A 17,709-nucleotide genomic window follows, 5' to 3' on the forward strand; every position below is an offset into this window, starting at 1 on the left:
CCCACCCACCCTGCCTGTCTAGGGGCCCGTTGTCTTTGTCCTCAACAGGCTTTGCTCCCTAGTGGTAAAATAATGGAACAGCACAGGAGGTCACTTCTATAAGAGAAACTAATATAGTCCATTACACTATCTATTCTACTTTTAACCCTCATTTAACTTCAATGTTCTTTACCACTGTAATCCTCTTTCTTCATTTTGGCGTATCATTAGACCAGTTTTCATTTCCATTGTCTTTCTGGTTCTGTAAACCTAGTCCTACTTCATTTGTTGTCTGATTGAATTACTTTTCAGATTTTGTAATCTGCCTTGAATCTCAGTGAGAAAGGTGGGTTATAAATGAAGTTAACAATAACAACATCAGGGGCTCCATTTTGAGTTAAGGAAGACCTGAAGGGCCAGCAGTGGTCCCCCCACTGGCAGTCTGCATAACTCTTTGATCCCTTTTCTCAATGTAAACAGGCTTATTCTGTAACTCAGGTACTCACATCCGTTTCCATATCTTGGCTTATTCATGGAGTGAGTAGCTAAAATACACTAGTATGTACAGAACTCAAGGCTGAACCACTATTGTTGGCCACACTAGAAAGGAGGGCCTTTGGCCTGTGTCTCGGCTTGGATGGGAGCAATCAGCTAAGATGCATGGGAAGAAAATGTATCCTTTGAGCTGAAGACTATCTTAGAGGACATATAGTAAGCAATGGGGGGGGGCTTGTTCTATAGCTTTTAGGAAGAGAACCATTCAGTAGATCTGGTCCTCTGGCTGACAGATGATGACTATATCAGGCAGGGACGTCAACTAGTTGCATTGATGGCTTCCTACTGTGCACACAGAGATGTCCTGGAACAAAACAGACTTTCCCCAGGATGCTTTCCATGCTCTTAGTTCTGTGTTAAATTACTCAACCAGGAACAGGAACAGCTGTTGTCTGGATGTACCACAGCACTTCTTCCCATATTGAAATTTTCCTACACAGAAATAGTCTCCTTGTAGGAAACTATGTCTATACTGTGATGCATGCAATATGGCACAAATGTTTTTCAACACATTGAGCACACTGATTGGTGACTTAGCCATGTATTCGTGGTATGAAAAAAATATAGATATATAATAAACTGGTATTTTCCTCCTTCGTGTTTGGAGAAATGATACAATGATCTAGCTAGGCATACAGAAGGCAGAGACACATGGATGTAAATCACTTTGTTTTCCATCACTTGATGGAGGCCAGTATTGGTGCAGTGGTCAGAGTGTCCAATTAGGAACTAGGAGACTAAGGTTTGAATCTTCGGTACCATGGAGGCTCACTGGGTGTCCTTGGCCGGCCAATTGCTCTTAGTCTAACCTACCTCACGTGGTGGTTGTGAAAATAAAACAGAAGAGAGGAGAACAATGTTGGAAGCTACTTAGAGTACCCATTCCAGAGAAAAGTGGGGTATAAATTATATTCAACTTTTGATTACTTGGAACTATATGTGGAGGCCACAGTTTTGAATTGTTGTAAGCTTCTTCAAGCAGTTCTGTGTCAAGGGGGCAAAAAAAACCCCCAACACCAAACCAAAAGACTCCACTGAAAATTATTCTCTTTAATCTGATATTGAGTGATATGATTTGTTTTCTCTAGTTTTTTGACCCCTGATGGTTTATTCATGGTTGCAAATCACTACTTGGCTAAGCATTCTTTAGTTATGAATTTGCAGAAATGAACCAGCCCCAGGAGAGGCCATTGCTAATAAACTACGGTAGAGGGCAAAAGACACATTGGCTGGTCTGACATCTGCCAAAAGAATCTTGAGGCACTAACTAAGAACTATTCACCATAGACTTGCAGTTCTTCTGAACACAGAACCACTAACGCTACAAAGCTGTTCATTCCAAGATAACCAGAATGATAAATACTGAAGTAAAAAAATCATTTCTTAAGAAAGATGCCCAAGACAGCATTCGTTCTTCATCCTAAATGTGTTCGGACAGCCTATAAATGTTATTGGTCTTTAAGGTGCCAGTGGATTTTTGTTTTATTTCGCTGGAAAGATACTCTGTACATACTCAAAAGTCCTTTAGTCCATTTAGCAGAATTCAGCAGAAAATGGCCTGAGGCTAGGGATCCAGTTTTAAGGACATTTTCAAACTGCCTTTGTATTCCATTTTAGTAACTTTTTGCTAATGGGTTTTTTCTGTCATTTCAGACAGACTCGTTTTAGTAACCAGCTGCTAGCCGAATTTATTTACCTGTTCATACAAACCCACTTGCGTCCAATTAGCAAAGCATGGTTTAGCCGTGTTCGAGGGAAACTGCTTTCTTCCATTTTCAACCCCTTCATTGCACTTCTGAATCGCTGTGGTTTGCTGTTTGAAATGTCCATAGCATTTCCTACAATGCTACTCCCCCCCCCCCCGTGATCTTCCATGGATCTGAACGTTTTAAGTTGAGCACTATGGTGCCAAACCAACATAGCACTTCAGTGCTATAGCGGCACCATTGAGATGTCTTGACTCTACAATGGAGTCAAAGCATCGCAATGGTGCCACTATTGCACTGAAGGGCTATACTGGTTTGGCACTATAGTGCTTAACTTAGAATGTTAAAGAAAAACTCTAAGAAAAATTGTGCAGCAAAAAACAATGGGGGGAAAGCAGCAGTGTTTGAAATGACCATAGTGCTTCAGAGACAACTCATTAATGGAGGGAAATTCACTGTATGAAACCCCTATCCCTGTATTGCTTTACTTTACTTGTAATCGGTCCAACAGCAAGAAACATCTGGTTTAGAACGGTAATGTGAAAATCTTCTTAGTTTTAAAGCAGTTTCTAAAAAGCCAGCAGCAATTACTAGTAGGCAGATATTGTTTCCAAGATGGTACTGTGTGCATGCATTTTAGTCCCACATAGGCTTGCCAAGTCCCCCCGGGGGGTGGGGAAACCCCCACCCCAGAGGCCCGTTACCTAGCAGTGGCAGATCGGACCCTGGGGGGAACCCCACCCCCAAAGCATGTGACGTGCCCGGCATCAGCACATCACCCGGAAGTGATGCAGCCACGCCAGGCGCGCCGAGGGTGGGGCTGCGGTCGTCCGAGAGAAAACTCTATGTTTTCCCCTCAGATGACCGCGGCCCCGCCCCCGGCACACCTGATGAGGCCGCGTCACTTCCGGGTGACGTGGTTGCAGCGTGCATGCGGAGGGCTGGAGTCCCCCGCTGTATGTACTTGGCAACCCTAGACCCACATGTGCATGCACATGGAATGCCCTGTTATAAGTACTATCCCTTTTCACTGTTCCTACTGCAACCATTGCTGGGGGAAGAGAGGACCAAGTGGACACTGAGCCAAGCTTGCATCTAGGCCCAGGCCTAAAGCCAGAGACATTGTTCAGGTGCACAGTCATGACCATACAGTCACTTGGAGCCTTAAACCCACTTTCAGTATTCTGTCACCATACTGAAAGGGCATGCTTGATTCTACATAGCCAGCAGAATGCTATCAAATCAAGTGACAAACCCCTGCAAAGGCACACACCAGTCCATTATCTTCACCCAGGGAACTTGGACAAAAGCCAGGAGATGGTACTCCTAATTTCCCCTTGTAGAGTGAATTACTTTTGTGTATGAGAAAAGAGCTGCGGTGGCTCAAGTGGTTAAGACGCTGAACTGCAGGCTGTGGAAGGTCAGTAGTTCAGCAGTTCGAGACCCGAGTGTGCCGCATGACGGAGTGAGCTCCCGTCTCTAGTTCCAGCTCCTGCCAACCTAGCAGTTTAAAAGCAAGAAATTGCAAGTAGATAAATAGGTAGCACTTCTGTGGGAAGGTAACAGCGTTCCGTGCGCCTTGGTGTTTAGTCATGCCGGCCACATGACCACGGAAATGTCTTTGGACAGCGCTGGCTCTTTGGCTTTGAAACGGAGATGAGCACCGCAACCCTAGAGTCGGATTCGACTGGCTTTCGAGCAAGGGAACCTTTACCTTTACCTATGAGAAAAAGAAGGCTTTGGTCCCTTTAACGAGTCTCAACAGGTAGCTACTTGACTTTTTTCAGTTTCAGTTTACCTTTATTGGCATAAAACAATACCTTACTTGACTTTTTTGCTAGGATCAAACTCCACAAGAAAAACAGTGAATAGGCTGCCTAACCCATCCGCATAGATAGCACCTAGCATGAGTCAAATACCACCACCCCAAGAAACCAAAAGCCAGCCCAATGTCATTATTTAGGAATTGTTTCTTTGGGGGGGGAAATTATAAAGATGTTTGTTAAGCACCCCGTAACACTAAATGTCCCAGTGGATACTAGAAAATAACTGTGGAGAAGCTTCTTGAGGTACCATATTTTCAAATTCCCACATCTTTAGAAGGCTGAAATATCACATATGATTATTTGAGAGCAAGCCTCATTGAATAGTGGGACATACTTCTAAGCAAACATAACACAAAAACTGCTTGCCTGTGCCTTAAGATTTTTTCGTTAAATCTGTGTTCTATCTAGTATTATATTACAAAAAGTTTAATGAATGAAGACTGGAGGACAGGCAACTGTTCTATGTTTAAGTAAAATGTGGTAAAATGTGCTTTGGATCCTATTACTGTTAGGTGGATCTGCAACTGATTGATAGTTCGCACCCAAAGAGTGCTTGTTAATGGTTCCTCATCCTCTTGGAGAGGAGTGACAACTGGAGTGCCTCAAGGATCTGTCCTGGGACCTGTTTTGTTCAACATCTTTATAAATTATTTGGATGAACGAATAGAGGAAATGCTTATTAAATTTGCAGATGATACTAAATTGGGAGGGGTAGCAAATACAGTTGAAGACAGAGACAGGATACAGGATGATTTTGACAAGCTGGAAAACTGGGCTAAAACAAAATAAATTTTAATGGGGATAAATGTAAACTTCTGCATTTAGGTAGGAAAATCATATGCATAATTATAGGATGGGGGAGACCTGTCTTGGCAGTGGTATATGTGAAAAGGATCTAGGGGGTCTTAGTAGACCGTACACTAAACATGAGTCAGCAGTGTGATGCAGTAGCTATAAAGGCAAATGCCATTTTGGGCTGTATCAACAGAAGTATGGATCATGTGAAGTGGTGGTATTGCTTTACTCTGCTCTGGTTAGACCTCACCTAGAGTACTGTGTTGAGTTTTGGGCACCAAAATTTAAGAAGGATACAGAGGAGGACAATGAAGATGGTGAGGGGTCTGGAGACCAAGTCCTATGAGGAAAGGTTAAAGGAGCTGGGTATGTTTAGCCTGGAGAGGAGACAACTGAGAGGTGATATGATAACCATCTTCAAGTACTTGAAGGGCTGTCATATAGAGGATGGTGCAGAGTTGTTTTCTGTTGCCCCAGAAGGTCAGACCAGAACCAAGAGGTTGAAATTAAATCAGAAGAATATTCGGCTAAACATTAGGAAGAACTTCCTGACAGTTAGAGCGGTTTCTCAGTGGAACAGGCTTCCTCTGGAGGTGGTGGGCTCTCCTTCTTTGGAGGTTTTCAAAGGCTAAATGGTCATCTGACAACAATGCTGATTCTGTGAAATTAGGCAGATCATGCGAGGGAGGGCAGGAAGGGTTCCTTCAGTGCTTAGTTCTTGTGGCCTTTTCTTCCATGTCCATTGTTATGTTCACTGTACTGCCTTCGGTCCATTCTGTTCCCCTTCCTAATGAGATTTCTTTGCTTTGAATTGATCAGAGAGTACCACGCATCACTGTCTGACAGTATTTTTTTTCACAATGCAAGGACAAGATTACATAAATGTATCAGACATTTCCAGATTCTTAGTATTCTAGTCAGTGAATTTTACTGCAATTTTAAAAGTCCCTGAATTTAAAGGCAATGAATCTAAAAGGAATGATACTGAATATTAGCAATGTCTTTAAAATTAAATAAAAACTTTTCACAACAGTAACATCCTAGTAGGCTTTTTAAAGGATTTCTGCAGAGTCCTTCTGATTGTTGTTTTCATTAACATTCAAAGGCAAACATTCAAAGGTCTGTTCAACTGTCTGATACTGCTCTAGAGTTCCAGACTGGTGTGATATCCAGTTAGGCTGAAGATGCAAAATCTGATCTGAGATGACCTCAAAATATTTTAGGATTGTTTGAATGCAGGCTAGGACCAATGTATAATGGGGAAAAAAGAAAGCCATCTACAGAGACTAGGAATTAGAAGCAACATGTGAATAGTCCCCACCCCCCCCGCTTGTCTCCTTTCTACTACACATAGCTAGAAGAAAACTTGCTGGGAAATTGGATTCCCTGCATTCAAACAATGTATGGGCTTTGCCTTGTGATTATCGGGATTTTTCCCATATCTTTGCTATGAAAGTCATCTGAGAATTTGTTCATATCATTGGCACAGCCAGAAGATGTTTACTCCACCTAACATCCAGTTCAAGTCCAGCAGGACGGGACGAGGTCACAAGCATATTAATAGAAACGGATATACATTGCGATACATTTGTCTTTCCTCTCGTCTACTTATTTTTAAACCCATGCAAAGCAAAATCATGCAGTTCTCAAAGCAAATGAACGCTAGATCTTACATGCATTTACTGAGAATTTGGCGCACTACTGTTCAATAGATTTTAGTTTATAATCAGGTTTAATTGGGAGGGAAAAGCATAAGGAAAAGCAGAATTTGGATAAGAAACATTATTTGCCAACTAGCTCTTATAATTCTGCAATTGCAATGCAAGTTCAGTAGAAATTTGCAATCAAATTATTACTTGTTGTTTCCAATCTGGCAAAAAGAGCAGGGAAATTTAAGAGAACTAAAGCCAACACAACAAGTGACCAGTTTATGCAGCAATGTTGTCCTTTACCTGCAGAGATGGAGAAGACACTGTCAACAAAGGAGGTCTGAGACAGAGCAAAGCAGAAAAGGAGCTGCAGATAGAATCCCAATGCCATGAGGCTGAGGACGAGCATGCTGGCTGCAAGCTGGACAATTCCAATGTGCAGGGTGCTGATCTGTCTTTAGGATCTCTTGTCTGCCTGCCTGCCTGCCTGCCCTGCCGGTTTCCCCCCTTTCAATCTCTCACTCCCCGGTATGTTTGCATGTGCATGGTGCTCGCCCTCTCTCTCGCTCTGTGCTTTGGAGAGAAGGAATGCCAACCATTTCCCATTAAATCTTCTCCTTACACTAGACAGTGCTATATTTAACTCAAGCAGTGGATCAGATGCTCCCAACCACAAATACCAGCTATTAAAACAGAGGGGGATAATGAAAAGTAGGAGGAGACAATTTAAACTGAACTGTGAACCACATCCCTGACTGATAGCCAGTCACAGAGATCACCTGATTCTCTAGTTAATAATTTTCTCAACTAATAGTTACCCACTTGGGATACAGATGCAGTGACTTCACGTTTCTACATACTGATCCTCCTTTAGGTAGCTCATCTCGGGTGTCTGTGGTGCTTAACAAGCTAATACAAGAACCTTACCATGTACTAAATATGCATTGCACATTAGCAAGGTCAGGAGCAAAACGAGGGATCACACAGACACACAAATAACAGTTCACCATGTAGCTCAAGATTGGGTGTACGCAGCCCCCCTGGAGCACTGCAGACCATTTTAGCACGCAGGGCCAGAGCTCCATCCAAGCAGCAGTTGCGCTGGTGGCTGGCACAGTCCTCATTGCCTCCCAGGACTGCACAGTCATCAGTTGAGTCCCAGGTGGATCCATGAGAGGCTGGGAACACTGCTGGGATTTGGCTGGCCAAGGACTTCACCCTGTGGTTGCCAAACTCAAGGTTGAGGCTGGAGCTCTCCTGCTATTACAACTGATCTCCAGGCAACAGAGAAAATGGCTGCTTTGTGAGGTGGACTCTACGGCATTATGCCTTGTTGAAGTCCCTCCCCTCCACAAACATCACCCTCCCCAGACTCTACCCCCAGAGTCTCCAGGTGTTTACCAGTCTGCAGCTGGTAACTCTACCCACCCCATTTGCTGGCCCACCAACATCTTCACAGATAGATGCAATTTATTTTTGCCATTTTCCCAAAAAGCCTGTCCACCTCTACTCTACTCCCCCTTCCCCCGGCCCTGCTGCCACCCCCCACCCCCCAAGCAGAACTTACCTGCCTTCCCAGCTGGCTGGGGCGCACTGTGTACGCAGGCAGCCAGGGGATCAATAGGCGCACCATGCGCCCATGTGGCACTGGGGACGAGCGCACGGCAGTGCAGGGCAGCATGCATGCTGCCGCCGCTGCAAGATGAGCAGCAGCTTTAGGCAGGATGGGGGCTTTTGGCGGGCGGAGGGCGGCAGCCTGCAGGTCAGTTGGCACCCTGCTTGGACCTGCACCCTAGGTAAGAGACTAGCTGGCCTAGTGAGTGGGCCGGCCCTGGTCTTACTCTTAACTGCCTTCTTCCTAGCATTATTGTCTTTTCCGGTGAGACGTGTTCTCATGATGGAACTCTAAGGAGCCAACAACCAGAGACCTAACTCCTCAAGCTGAGGATGGCCAGGGGCCTGACTCAACTATGCGAAGAAGGCCAGGCCAGGTCAGTGGCTGGGATCCAGGCAGATAATGCTGACAACAGTTGAGAAAAAGGCTGGGAGCCAGGCAGCAGCAGGGAGGGGATGGGGAGAAGGCAAGGTTTAGCCCAGACTTGAGGAAGGCCAGGGGAGGAGAGGCAAAGGCAGCAAAGAGAAGGAGCAGGTTAGGGAGACTGGCAGTGAGGGGAAGAGGCAGGAAAGGCTTTCCTTTTATTTTACAGTCTCACAGGTGGAACAGGTGAAAGGAAATTGGATACAGGCAAGGTGGCATGGGGCCAGGGAATCCCATAAAAAGGAAGGCACTATGCCGTTCAAATCTCCCGCCACGGATCCCATTGGTTCCCCAGTGGAGGGACTAGGATCCTAGTCCCCATTGTTGTTTCGGACTGAAGCTTGGGCATATGCGCTGACCTCCGGTGGCGGTCAAAAGGAAGGCACTATGCCCAGCCAGGGAGGAAGCAACAGACTGAACTCAGACCAGAGGCAGACTGACTGACAGGCAGACAGGCAGGGGAAGAGGACCTAGATACTGGAACCCTTCTCATTCTCAATCATGAGTCCACTGAGTCAGACACCCTCTTTAGTGGCAAGATGGTGGAAGGCTGGAAGCATGTCTCAGTGGGGGAACCTTACAGTGACCAAAGTACAACAGCCTCAGTTTAGTCATTGTAGCTTCTAAACAGAATTCAGGTGTGATTTGATTTGTCTTTTTTAGCAGTCCCTGGTGTCCATAGAACTCTTCTCCATCACCACATTTCAAATGAATGAATTTTCTTGTTGCCAGCTTCCTTCATTGTCCAACCTTCACAACTCTAAATAGTAATGAGGAATATCATATGTGTACGCTTTGAAGCATCCCCCAGAATCCTCAGCACTCCACTTGGTTTTCTTTTTTTCTTTTTTTATTCCCCCGGAGGGGATTTTTTTATTATTTTTATATAACTACAAATACTACAAAGAAAAAAGGGAGAGGGGGACTACACATACTGGGATAAAGTAAAGAATACCAACTACTACCTAAAAATCCAAGAGAGGAGATCTCCAATAAGCTTAGTTACAATAAGTCCTAACTTCAATTTCATCTCTACAGAGTCAAACCTTTTAATTTTTTCTCTCTCCTAATTTTAAAACTTAAAATGCCTGAAAACCACCCCCCATTCATCACTAACATATTGTTAAGTTCAAGGCACAATTCAGAGTTCTTCAGCCTTTACTTCTTTTTCCCCCTTCTCAGCTTATAAGGACTTCTTGGAGCTGCTGCTCCCTGCTCAGTCAAAGAGTCCTCCAATCTTTTCTTTTTTATCCTTTATCTTAAAAGTCACTCCTTCAGGAAAATGCCATTTATATCCAATTGAATTCATCTGAAGAAAAGTCACCAGTTCTTTATATTTCTTCCTCCGTTGTCTTACATCAAATGGAATATCCTTCAGCGTTCTGATAGCATTTCCCCCCACTTTCAGAGGTGCTCCAGACACTGCTTTCAGGACTGCATCCCTTATAGGCCTCTTCGAGAATCTTACAACAATTTCCCCAGGCAGATTATTTTTCTTTATATAGCCTGAATATGATCTGTAGACCATATCCATCTCGCTTTTCAGTTCATCCTCTGTTCTTAAAGATTCTCACCCGGTATTTCTGGAACACCTTGGAAGCAAAGAACCATGTTGGCCTTATCCATTTGAACTTGTAATAATTGGTCTTTCATTAAACCTTGTTCAGACTTCAGCTTCTTGACTTTTTTCTTCACCTTTTGAGTATCCTCAGCCACTTCCTTCACTTTTTGACTGTCCTGCTTCATTATTTGTATCAGTTCATTTATCTGTGTTTGTTGACTTGTAATTCCTTGGGTTACCACTGTCATCTGTTCCTTGGAGACATTTAGCTGCTCCAGCAGAGGGCGCATATACTCTGCAACTGCTTTAGCCGTCTCGTTCGTCACTTCCGGTTTTGGAGTCTCTAAGCCTTTCACTTTCACCGGCTTATCTCTCTTCCCCACTCGCCCCCTCCTTCTGCCGGAGTTCGGAGACACCCCCGGGAGGTCCGGGAGGTGAGTCCGCATTCGAGCCACCATCAACCAGAAGTCCTGCACTCCACTTGGTTTTCATAAGCAAGTGGTTCCTCATCTGATAAAAACATAGACGTGTCAGGTGACGAGCCATTTATTTATGAACACCATAATGCTGAGGACCTGGGAGATGCATACACATTCCTCACCTGCACAGAGGCTAGGGTCCTGACAGGCAGGAACTGGAAGAGTCACCCAGGCCACAGCCAAACACTCTGCAGCAGCTGTACATTGCAGAAGACTGGCAATGCTTGAGGGAAGCCTTTTTTGCCATTATTAGTCATCACAGGAATCCCTGACATGCTTACAAGGAACACCAGAGTCTCTTCAAAAACACTTTCCAAAAACATTTATTCTTGGTCTGTGTGTGGAAAGTTAAGAGAAAGTTTAACACATGCACTGCTGTACAGTTTTGCTGGTAAAAAGCAGGGCCCCCCCCACTGTTTGTCCTTTAAACAGAAAATATAAGACAGATATTTCTCTTTCCCTTGTCTTTTTTTTCCTTTAAAGAACTATAAAGACAAGCAACATACAGACATGTCTTTTTCTTTTCTTTTAGAGGGTTAACAACAACCCTGCTGTTCAGTTAAAGAAACCATGCGGAGCCCCCCTTTCACTCATGTCCCCAATCCAAATCAGCGCCATGTCTGGCTGTAATTGAGAGTCAAGTGTGATGTAGAGGTTAGAGTTTCAGACCAGGATGTAGGAACCCCAAGTTCAAATTCTCACTCTGCCAGAGCAGCTCACTGGATGACCTTGGACCAGGCTCTCTCTTGCTGCCAAACCCACCTCACAGACTTGAGGATAAACTAGATGAAGGGAGAGCCAGGTATGCTAGCCTGAGATCCTTGGAGGACGGACAGGATAAATGTATACGAAATAAATAGCCCAGCTTTTAAGGAGTAATGGAAATCCACCATCTCCATCATGTCTAGTTTGATCCTCAGAGGAGGGAGGCAAGTACCCCAAGCTGAGGTGATGCCTGTTAAAGCCTGAAACACCCATTTCTAAACCATTGTTGTTTGTTTGTGGTTCTCCAGATAAGTAAATTATACCTTTTACTTCATTTATAATAAGTGAGGATCCAAAATGACCTACATCACTCTCTTCGCCTCCATTTTACCTTAACAACCCCATGAGGCACACTAGGCTCAGAGTGTGTTAGGTAAAGGTTTCCCTTGCTCGAAAGCTAGTCGAATCCGACTCTAGGGTTGCGGTGCTCATCTCCGTTTCAAAGCCGAAGAGCCAGCGCTGTCCGAAGACGTTTCTGTGGTCATGTGGCCGGCATGACTAAACTCCAAGGCGCACGGAACGCTGTTACCTTCCCACCAAAGTGGTCCCTATTTATCTACTTGCAATTTCTTGCTTTCGAACTGCTAGGTTGGCAGGAGCTGGAACTAGAGACAGAAGCTCACTCCGTCTTGCGGCACCCGGATCTTGAACTGCTGAACTACTGACCTTCCACAGCCTGCAGTTCAGTATCTTAACCACTTGAGCCACCGCAGCTCCATTGTGTGTTACTGGCCCAAAATCCCCCAGCAACTTCACATGGCAGAGTGAGAATCTTAACCTTGGTCTCCTGGATCTGACACTGTACCCTGTATGATGCCACACTAGGTCTCTACTCTAGAACAGCTACACACACACACTCACAGACACACATGGTCTCTTAAAATTCAATATATGGCGAGGGAGGTTGTGTTTTGTTTGCATTTTGAGGCCAGTGGTTGTATAATTGCACTAGGTATATTGAACAGCCTTGGCACTTGTAGTTAATTTATTAATCTGCTGATTCTGGCTAAGAACTAGCACAAATTCAATTTTTAAAAGGTCTGTTTCCTGGTCTATCTACTTTTTTGAAAAGGAGAGTGAATGCAGCTAATAAGTGTGAAATCATCAACAATCTCCCCCCTCCCTCTGAAAGAACTCAGCATTCTTTAAAGGATAAATCCAGCCAGCATTTCTCCACCGCAGGGAAGTAAGGCATCTTGAATAGAACTGCAATGCAATGTGAGTGCAGTGAGGATGAGGCAGGGCTAATCTACCAATTTAAGAACAATTTAGATCTGCAACATAAACTGAGTAGGAAAAAATGAATTCATTTAATTAGTGTGGGCATTAGCTCTGGAAAAACAATATAATTCTCTTTACAGAATTTGCCAAATATTGTTGTTGTTCAGTCGCACAGTCGAGTCCGACTCTTTGCAACCCCATGGACCAGATCACGCCAAATATTAGTACCAGTTAAAGTGGCGCTTAGATTTTTAAATACCAAGATCATGTTTTGCTGAGTGCATAGATATATATCCCTCTTTAGTTCTAGAAATCAATTACAGATTGGATTAATATTTTTCTAAATTGAAGTGACATGAATATTACTAATACTAGGGATGCCCATTCAGATATTAAATAACTGGGGGAAAGGCATTTTTTGTTAACCGTACTGAATCTGAGCAAGGGAAATAACACGGTTGGGTACTATCCAGTTTTATCTATTATTGTGGCACCTGGTTCAGATTTCAGAGAGATCAGACAGGGGCAAAAAGGGTGATGCAGTAGACTGGGAAATCCCTGCCATTGCTTCAGTGGTTAACCAACTACTAAGATGCCAGCGGGCTGAAACACAGAGCAGGGGACCTCCAGCTATCTTTAATTTTCTTTATAATGTTGGGAAGCATGCTAACCTTCTTCCTGTGCCATTTCCCAAATAAAAATCACCTCCCCTTGCTGTTCAGCTATTAGCCTCTGAAAGAAAAAAAGGGCAACTGCACCAGGACAAGTTTTCTAATGAGAAAACGGCACCAAGGGGAAATGTTATCCCCTCCCCCAGTTGCATTACTACAGCCTTGATCCAAATCATGCTGCCCCCCCGCTACTGTTAAATTTGAAATGCCTGGAGAACAGATCCCAGATGCCCCAGGGTCTCATCTATCTGAAGCCTATGAGAAAACGAAACATGGAAAAACTCACACATCAATGTCAGAGAGCAGGAGAAGGGCAGTAGCTCTGCCAGTTGCTGCACCCTCTCCATCCTTAAGTACTGTGACTGTGCCATGTGCCAGGTCCCATGTGACGCCTGGTGGCACTATTTTATTATTTAGGCCTACTGCCGTGTCACTTGCTTTCTTAGGGATTCCTCCCACCATTCCTTAGGCCCTAATATTGACCCACTTCTTTAAGGCATGTTTTCTCAGAACCACCCAAGATTAATCTTACCTATGGCTATTTGACATGCTACCCTCCATTGCACGGAAAAACCTTGACCTCCAGTCTAGTCTCATCTGGCTAAATGCACTTGCACAATGGCCAAAATCCAACACAAGCGCGGTACATGCAATCCATGGTACATGCATCTCACTGTGTGGGATTGTAGCCATTATGTTTAGCATGTATCCTTACCCCACACTTAAGAAAAATAGTATTATAAAGACATGTACATGTACCTTTCAGGAAACTCCAGAGGGACTGAGACTTTCCATATCATGTACAATGGGCAGATTTCCACATTACTGAATAAATGGGTTGAATAAAGAAATTACCTTTTATGGTTGAAATGGACAAAATGACAAGAAAGCTTAAAAATCTGGAAGCAGAATTTTTCGCAGACTGGAAAGACTTTAAAGAATATTTAGAGAAATATTGGGATGTAAAGAACTTACTTTGCTTTGATAACTATTGAAAAAAGAGTATTAGAATAAGGATAAATGTATAAGAATAATAGTTGAAAGATATCTTACCTGTAGAATGTGATTAACGAGTAAGGGGAGAAAGAAGAAAATTTAAGATGTGGGCTGGAGGTTGGAGCACTGTGGGAAGTCAAAAGGGGTGGGGAAATAGGAGAAAAGGATGTATAACAATAAGTAATATGATGTATGTTTGACCTTTTAATATATCCTAATACATTGTTTTTGAAGCAGAATAAATGGGTTGGGTACCAGGTTCCGCATTTTAGGTCCTGTGTAAGTCACATACAAGTTCCTCAATTCCCATGCACATACTGCAGCTGTGGTAGATGTGAAGCCGCTTCCATCTTCACCCATGCTGTTTTCCTGACCTGAAACATTGTAAGGGGGTGCTATCTGGCCTATTAGGGAAACCCATATTGCCAGTGGGGAAACTCATGAATTTTCACATAGGTGCCCCCCCCCCCCATATTTGGGATCATACAAATGTTCAGGTTATATACATGCATACAGACAATACAGATATTGAGTGAGTGGATTATGTGAAGAGGGGAGGAACAAGATGGGAAAACTATGACTTTATGAATGGTGGGAAGAGAGCAACCAGGATTTAGGGACTGCGGTTGCAAAAAACCCCAGAGACCAAGGTTCTGAAGCAAAATGCAAATGGTTGCAAAAAACAACAACAAAGAGACCAAGGTTCTGAAGCAAAATGCAAAATGGAGGGCGACAGAGAAAGAGGGAAGGGAAAGCAAGACACTCAGAACTAGCAAAAGACAACTTTAAGAGCGCGGACTCCAATCTGGGAGAACCAGGTTCGATTCCCCACATGCAGCTGCTGGTGTGACCTTGGGTCAGTCATAAGTTCTTTCAGAGCTGTTCTCTCAAGGACGGTTCTCAAGTGAGCTCTCAGCCCCACCTACCTCACAGGGTGTCTGTTGTGGGGAGGGGAAGGGAAAGGAGATTGTAAGGTGCTCTGAGACTCCTTTGGGTAGTGAAGAGCGGGGTATGATTATGTTAGGCTGATCCTGCATCTTTGAAAATGGCTATATTGTCATTCATTTCCAGAAAGAAATGTTATTGCTAAATTAAAGAGACCAGGGCTGTGGGTAATTTAATTAAAAGCTAGCATTAAAAAATATCCACCCAGCATAAAAACACATCGCAGAGATTAAAGCAATGGTTTCCAGACTAAAACCATGTTACCAAAATCAACCCCTTTGTTAAAAGCCTGGGTGAACAGAAACATTTTGACCTGGCACCTAAAAGAAAGCAACGTAGACACCAGGTGAGCCTCAAGGGCATTTCACAAGTGAGGTGTCCCTACTGAAAGAGCCCTGTCTCTGATTGTCATCTATGTCCTCTCTGAAGGAACATTTTGCTGGGAAGCAACCAATAGGGAAGAGATGCTCTGCTTATGGGCTTCCAAGAAGCATCTGGCTGGCCACTATTGAAATCTGGCTAGTTGGTACTGTCCAGCAGAGCTCTTCTTTTGTTCTTAGCCCCACCAGAAATGTTTGCCATGCTTCAGGTGCCGTGTTGTGCAGGGGTTATGATACTGGACTCTGCCATAAAGTTCACTGAGCAACACTGAGCCACCCACCCACACCGAGCAGAATATTGTTGTGATGCTAAAGCAGGGAAGGAAGAGACGTAGATACCACTCTGGAGCTCCTTGAAAGAAAGGCAGGCAGGATAAAAATGTGCTAGATAGGTAGATGTACTGGAGTTGAACCGCACAGTTTTCAGAGTATCTATTGTTTTTTCATTAGAAGGTACTGCTCACGTGGTTTACATGCATAAAACTGAGCACGTCCCACAAAACAACTGAATTAAACCACTCCTATTTCCGGGATTCAGTAAAAGGTACAATAAACTCTGTGGTTTAAAATTCTTTGATATGCCAGTACTTTTTGCTCCATTATCTTAACATTCTACTTGTTTATGGAATTTTCTGCAGCTTCATTGATAAATTAACATAGTGTAAATCAAGTTGTCCCCCCGATTTGTCTTTAGAAAAAAGGACCTTTACTCAGTACACAGTTTCAAAAAGAAAGAGAATCATGAATGAAGAGTGCCCTCTGGTGAACATGAATGGCAATCAGCACAATTTTCTTTTAAAAACAATGAATAGTAGTTAAATTTTTGAAAAAGGATTTCATAAATGCATGGGATTTTATTTGTTTAGCAGCTTCCTAGGATTACACTTTTCTGCCCAAGTGTAAATGTGACAAAGATTCATATATCCAAAGCTGGCAGGTTTCAACTGTACTGAAAGCTTCTGAATTAAAAAAACAAAACACAACCTCCGGAAATTCACAAATACCTCCCCCTCCACACACCTCGTGACCCCTGTTTTATGCCTAGAAGATGACAAAAAAAACCCAGGATCCCGGCCAAACTGGCCTGGAGAAAAAGTGCTTCCTGACCCCAAACTGGTAATCAGCATTTCCCTGGATGTGGAAGAAAGGCACTGCAGCACTATGATTTAATAGGAATATCAGTACACAGAAAGTATAAAATACAGAATGTTGTAGGAAAAACATCAGTGCTTATAAAATGCTAAAACTGAAATCATGTCTCATATCTACGAACTACATTTTGCACATGAGCCAGCCAAAGCTGTGAAAGTCTGATTTGTTTCAAAGACTGAAGGAGCCAAGCAAAAATTTTATTCTCCCCTCTGTATTCAACATACCCCAACAGTACTTAGTTGTACATTTAACAAGGGCACAACTCAACGAAGATTACACAAGACAAACTGGCAAGCATCAGAACATGTATTTAAGAACTAGCTTACCCCCTTAACAGAGAAGGTTCCTTCTCCATATGATTTTACTCAGATTATATAAAACAGTGACCTACAAGAAAAAAAGTTATGGACTTATATTATCTATGGGTTCCATATATACCTGTATTAAAGCCAGTAGAAGTGCACAATATTTAACAACAGTGGCAGGGTTTGTTACATCACAGTTTTAAGGGTTGGGTTTTTTTTTTTTTTTACAATCAAACGATTTATTTCTAGCTTTCATATTTTGGTCCATTTTATAAGGCAACATCATGCTGTTATGTTTCCATCACAGCGCTACAAGTGTTTGCTAGTCTCCATGCTGTCTTCTAGCAGACAAACAGAGACACGACATGTGTAGCCACCACAGTGCTATGCAGCATTCTTTCCAGGAAAAGACATAAAGTTCAGCACTGCAGCAACTACCAGCCTTAGTTTAAAGAGCTGGGATCGAAGAAGAAGAGATTGGATTTATACCCCGCCCTTCACTACCCAAAGGTGTCTCAGAGCGGCTTACAATCTCCTTTCCCTTCCCCTCCTCACAACAGACACCCTGTGAGGTAGGTGGGGCTGAGAGAGCTCTTGACAGAAACTGCTCTTTTTCAAGAACAGCTCTTATCAGAACTATGGTTTGCCCAAGGTCATCCAGCCAGGTGCGAATGGAGGAGTGGGGA

The 17,709-nt window shown here is 43.5% G+C and overlaps 1 protein-coding gene across 1 annotated transcript in view; it reads right to left on the reverse strand.

Annotated features, from left to right (window-relative positions):
- The window catches only part of COLQ (collagen-like tail subunit (single strand of homotrimer) of asymmetric acetylcholinesterase), a 62,920-nt gene extending 55,527 nt beyond the window's left edge, over nucleotides 1-7,393 (reverse strand). Inside the window, 2 exon segments of the mRNA XM_015429692.1 lie at nucleotides 6,814-7,193; nucleotides 7,371-7,393. Of these exon segments, the coding sequence (XP_015285178.1) occupies nucleotides 6,814-7,193; nucleotides 7,371-7,393 (403 nt within the window).
- Between the last annotated feature and the right edge of the window lie 10,316 nt (nucleotides 7,394-17,709).

This window comes from Gekko japonicus, unplaced genomic scaffold (genome assembly GCF_001447785.1).
Source record: "Gekko japonicus isolate JY-2015 unplaced genomic scaffold, Gekko_japonicus_V1.1 scaffold767, whole genome shotgun sequence".
Taxonomy (NCBI): domain Eukaryota; kingdom Metazoa; phylum Chordata; class Lepidosauria; order Squamata; family Gekkonidae; genus Gekko; species Gekko japonicus.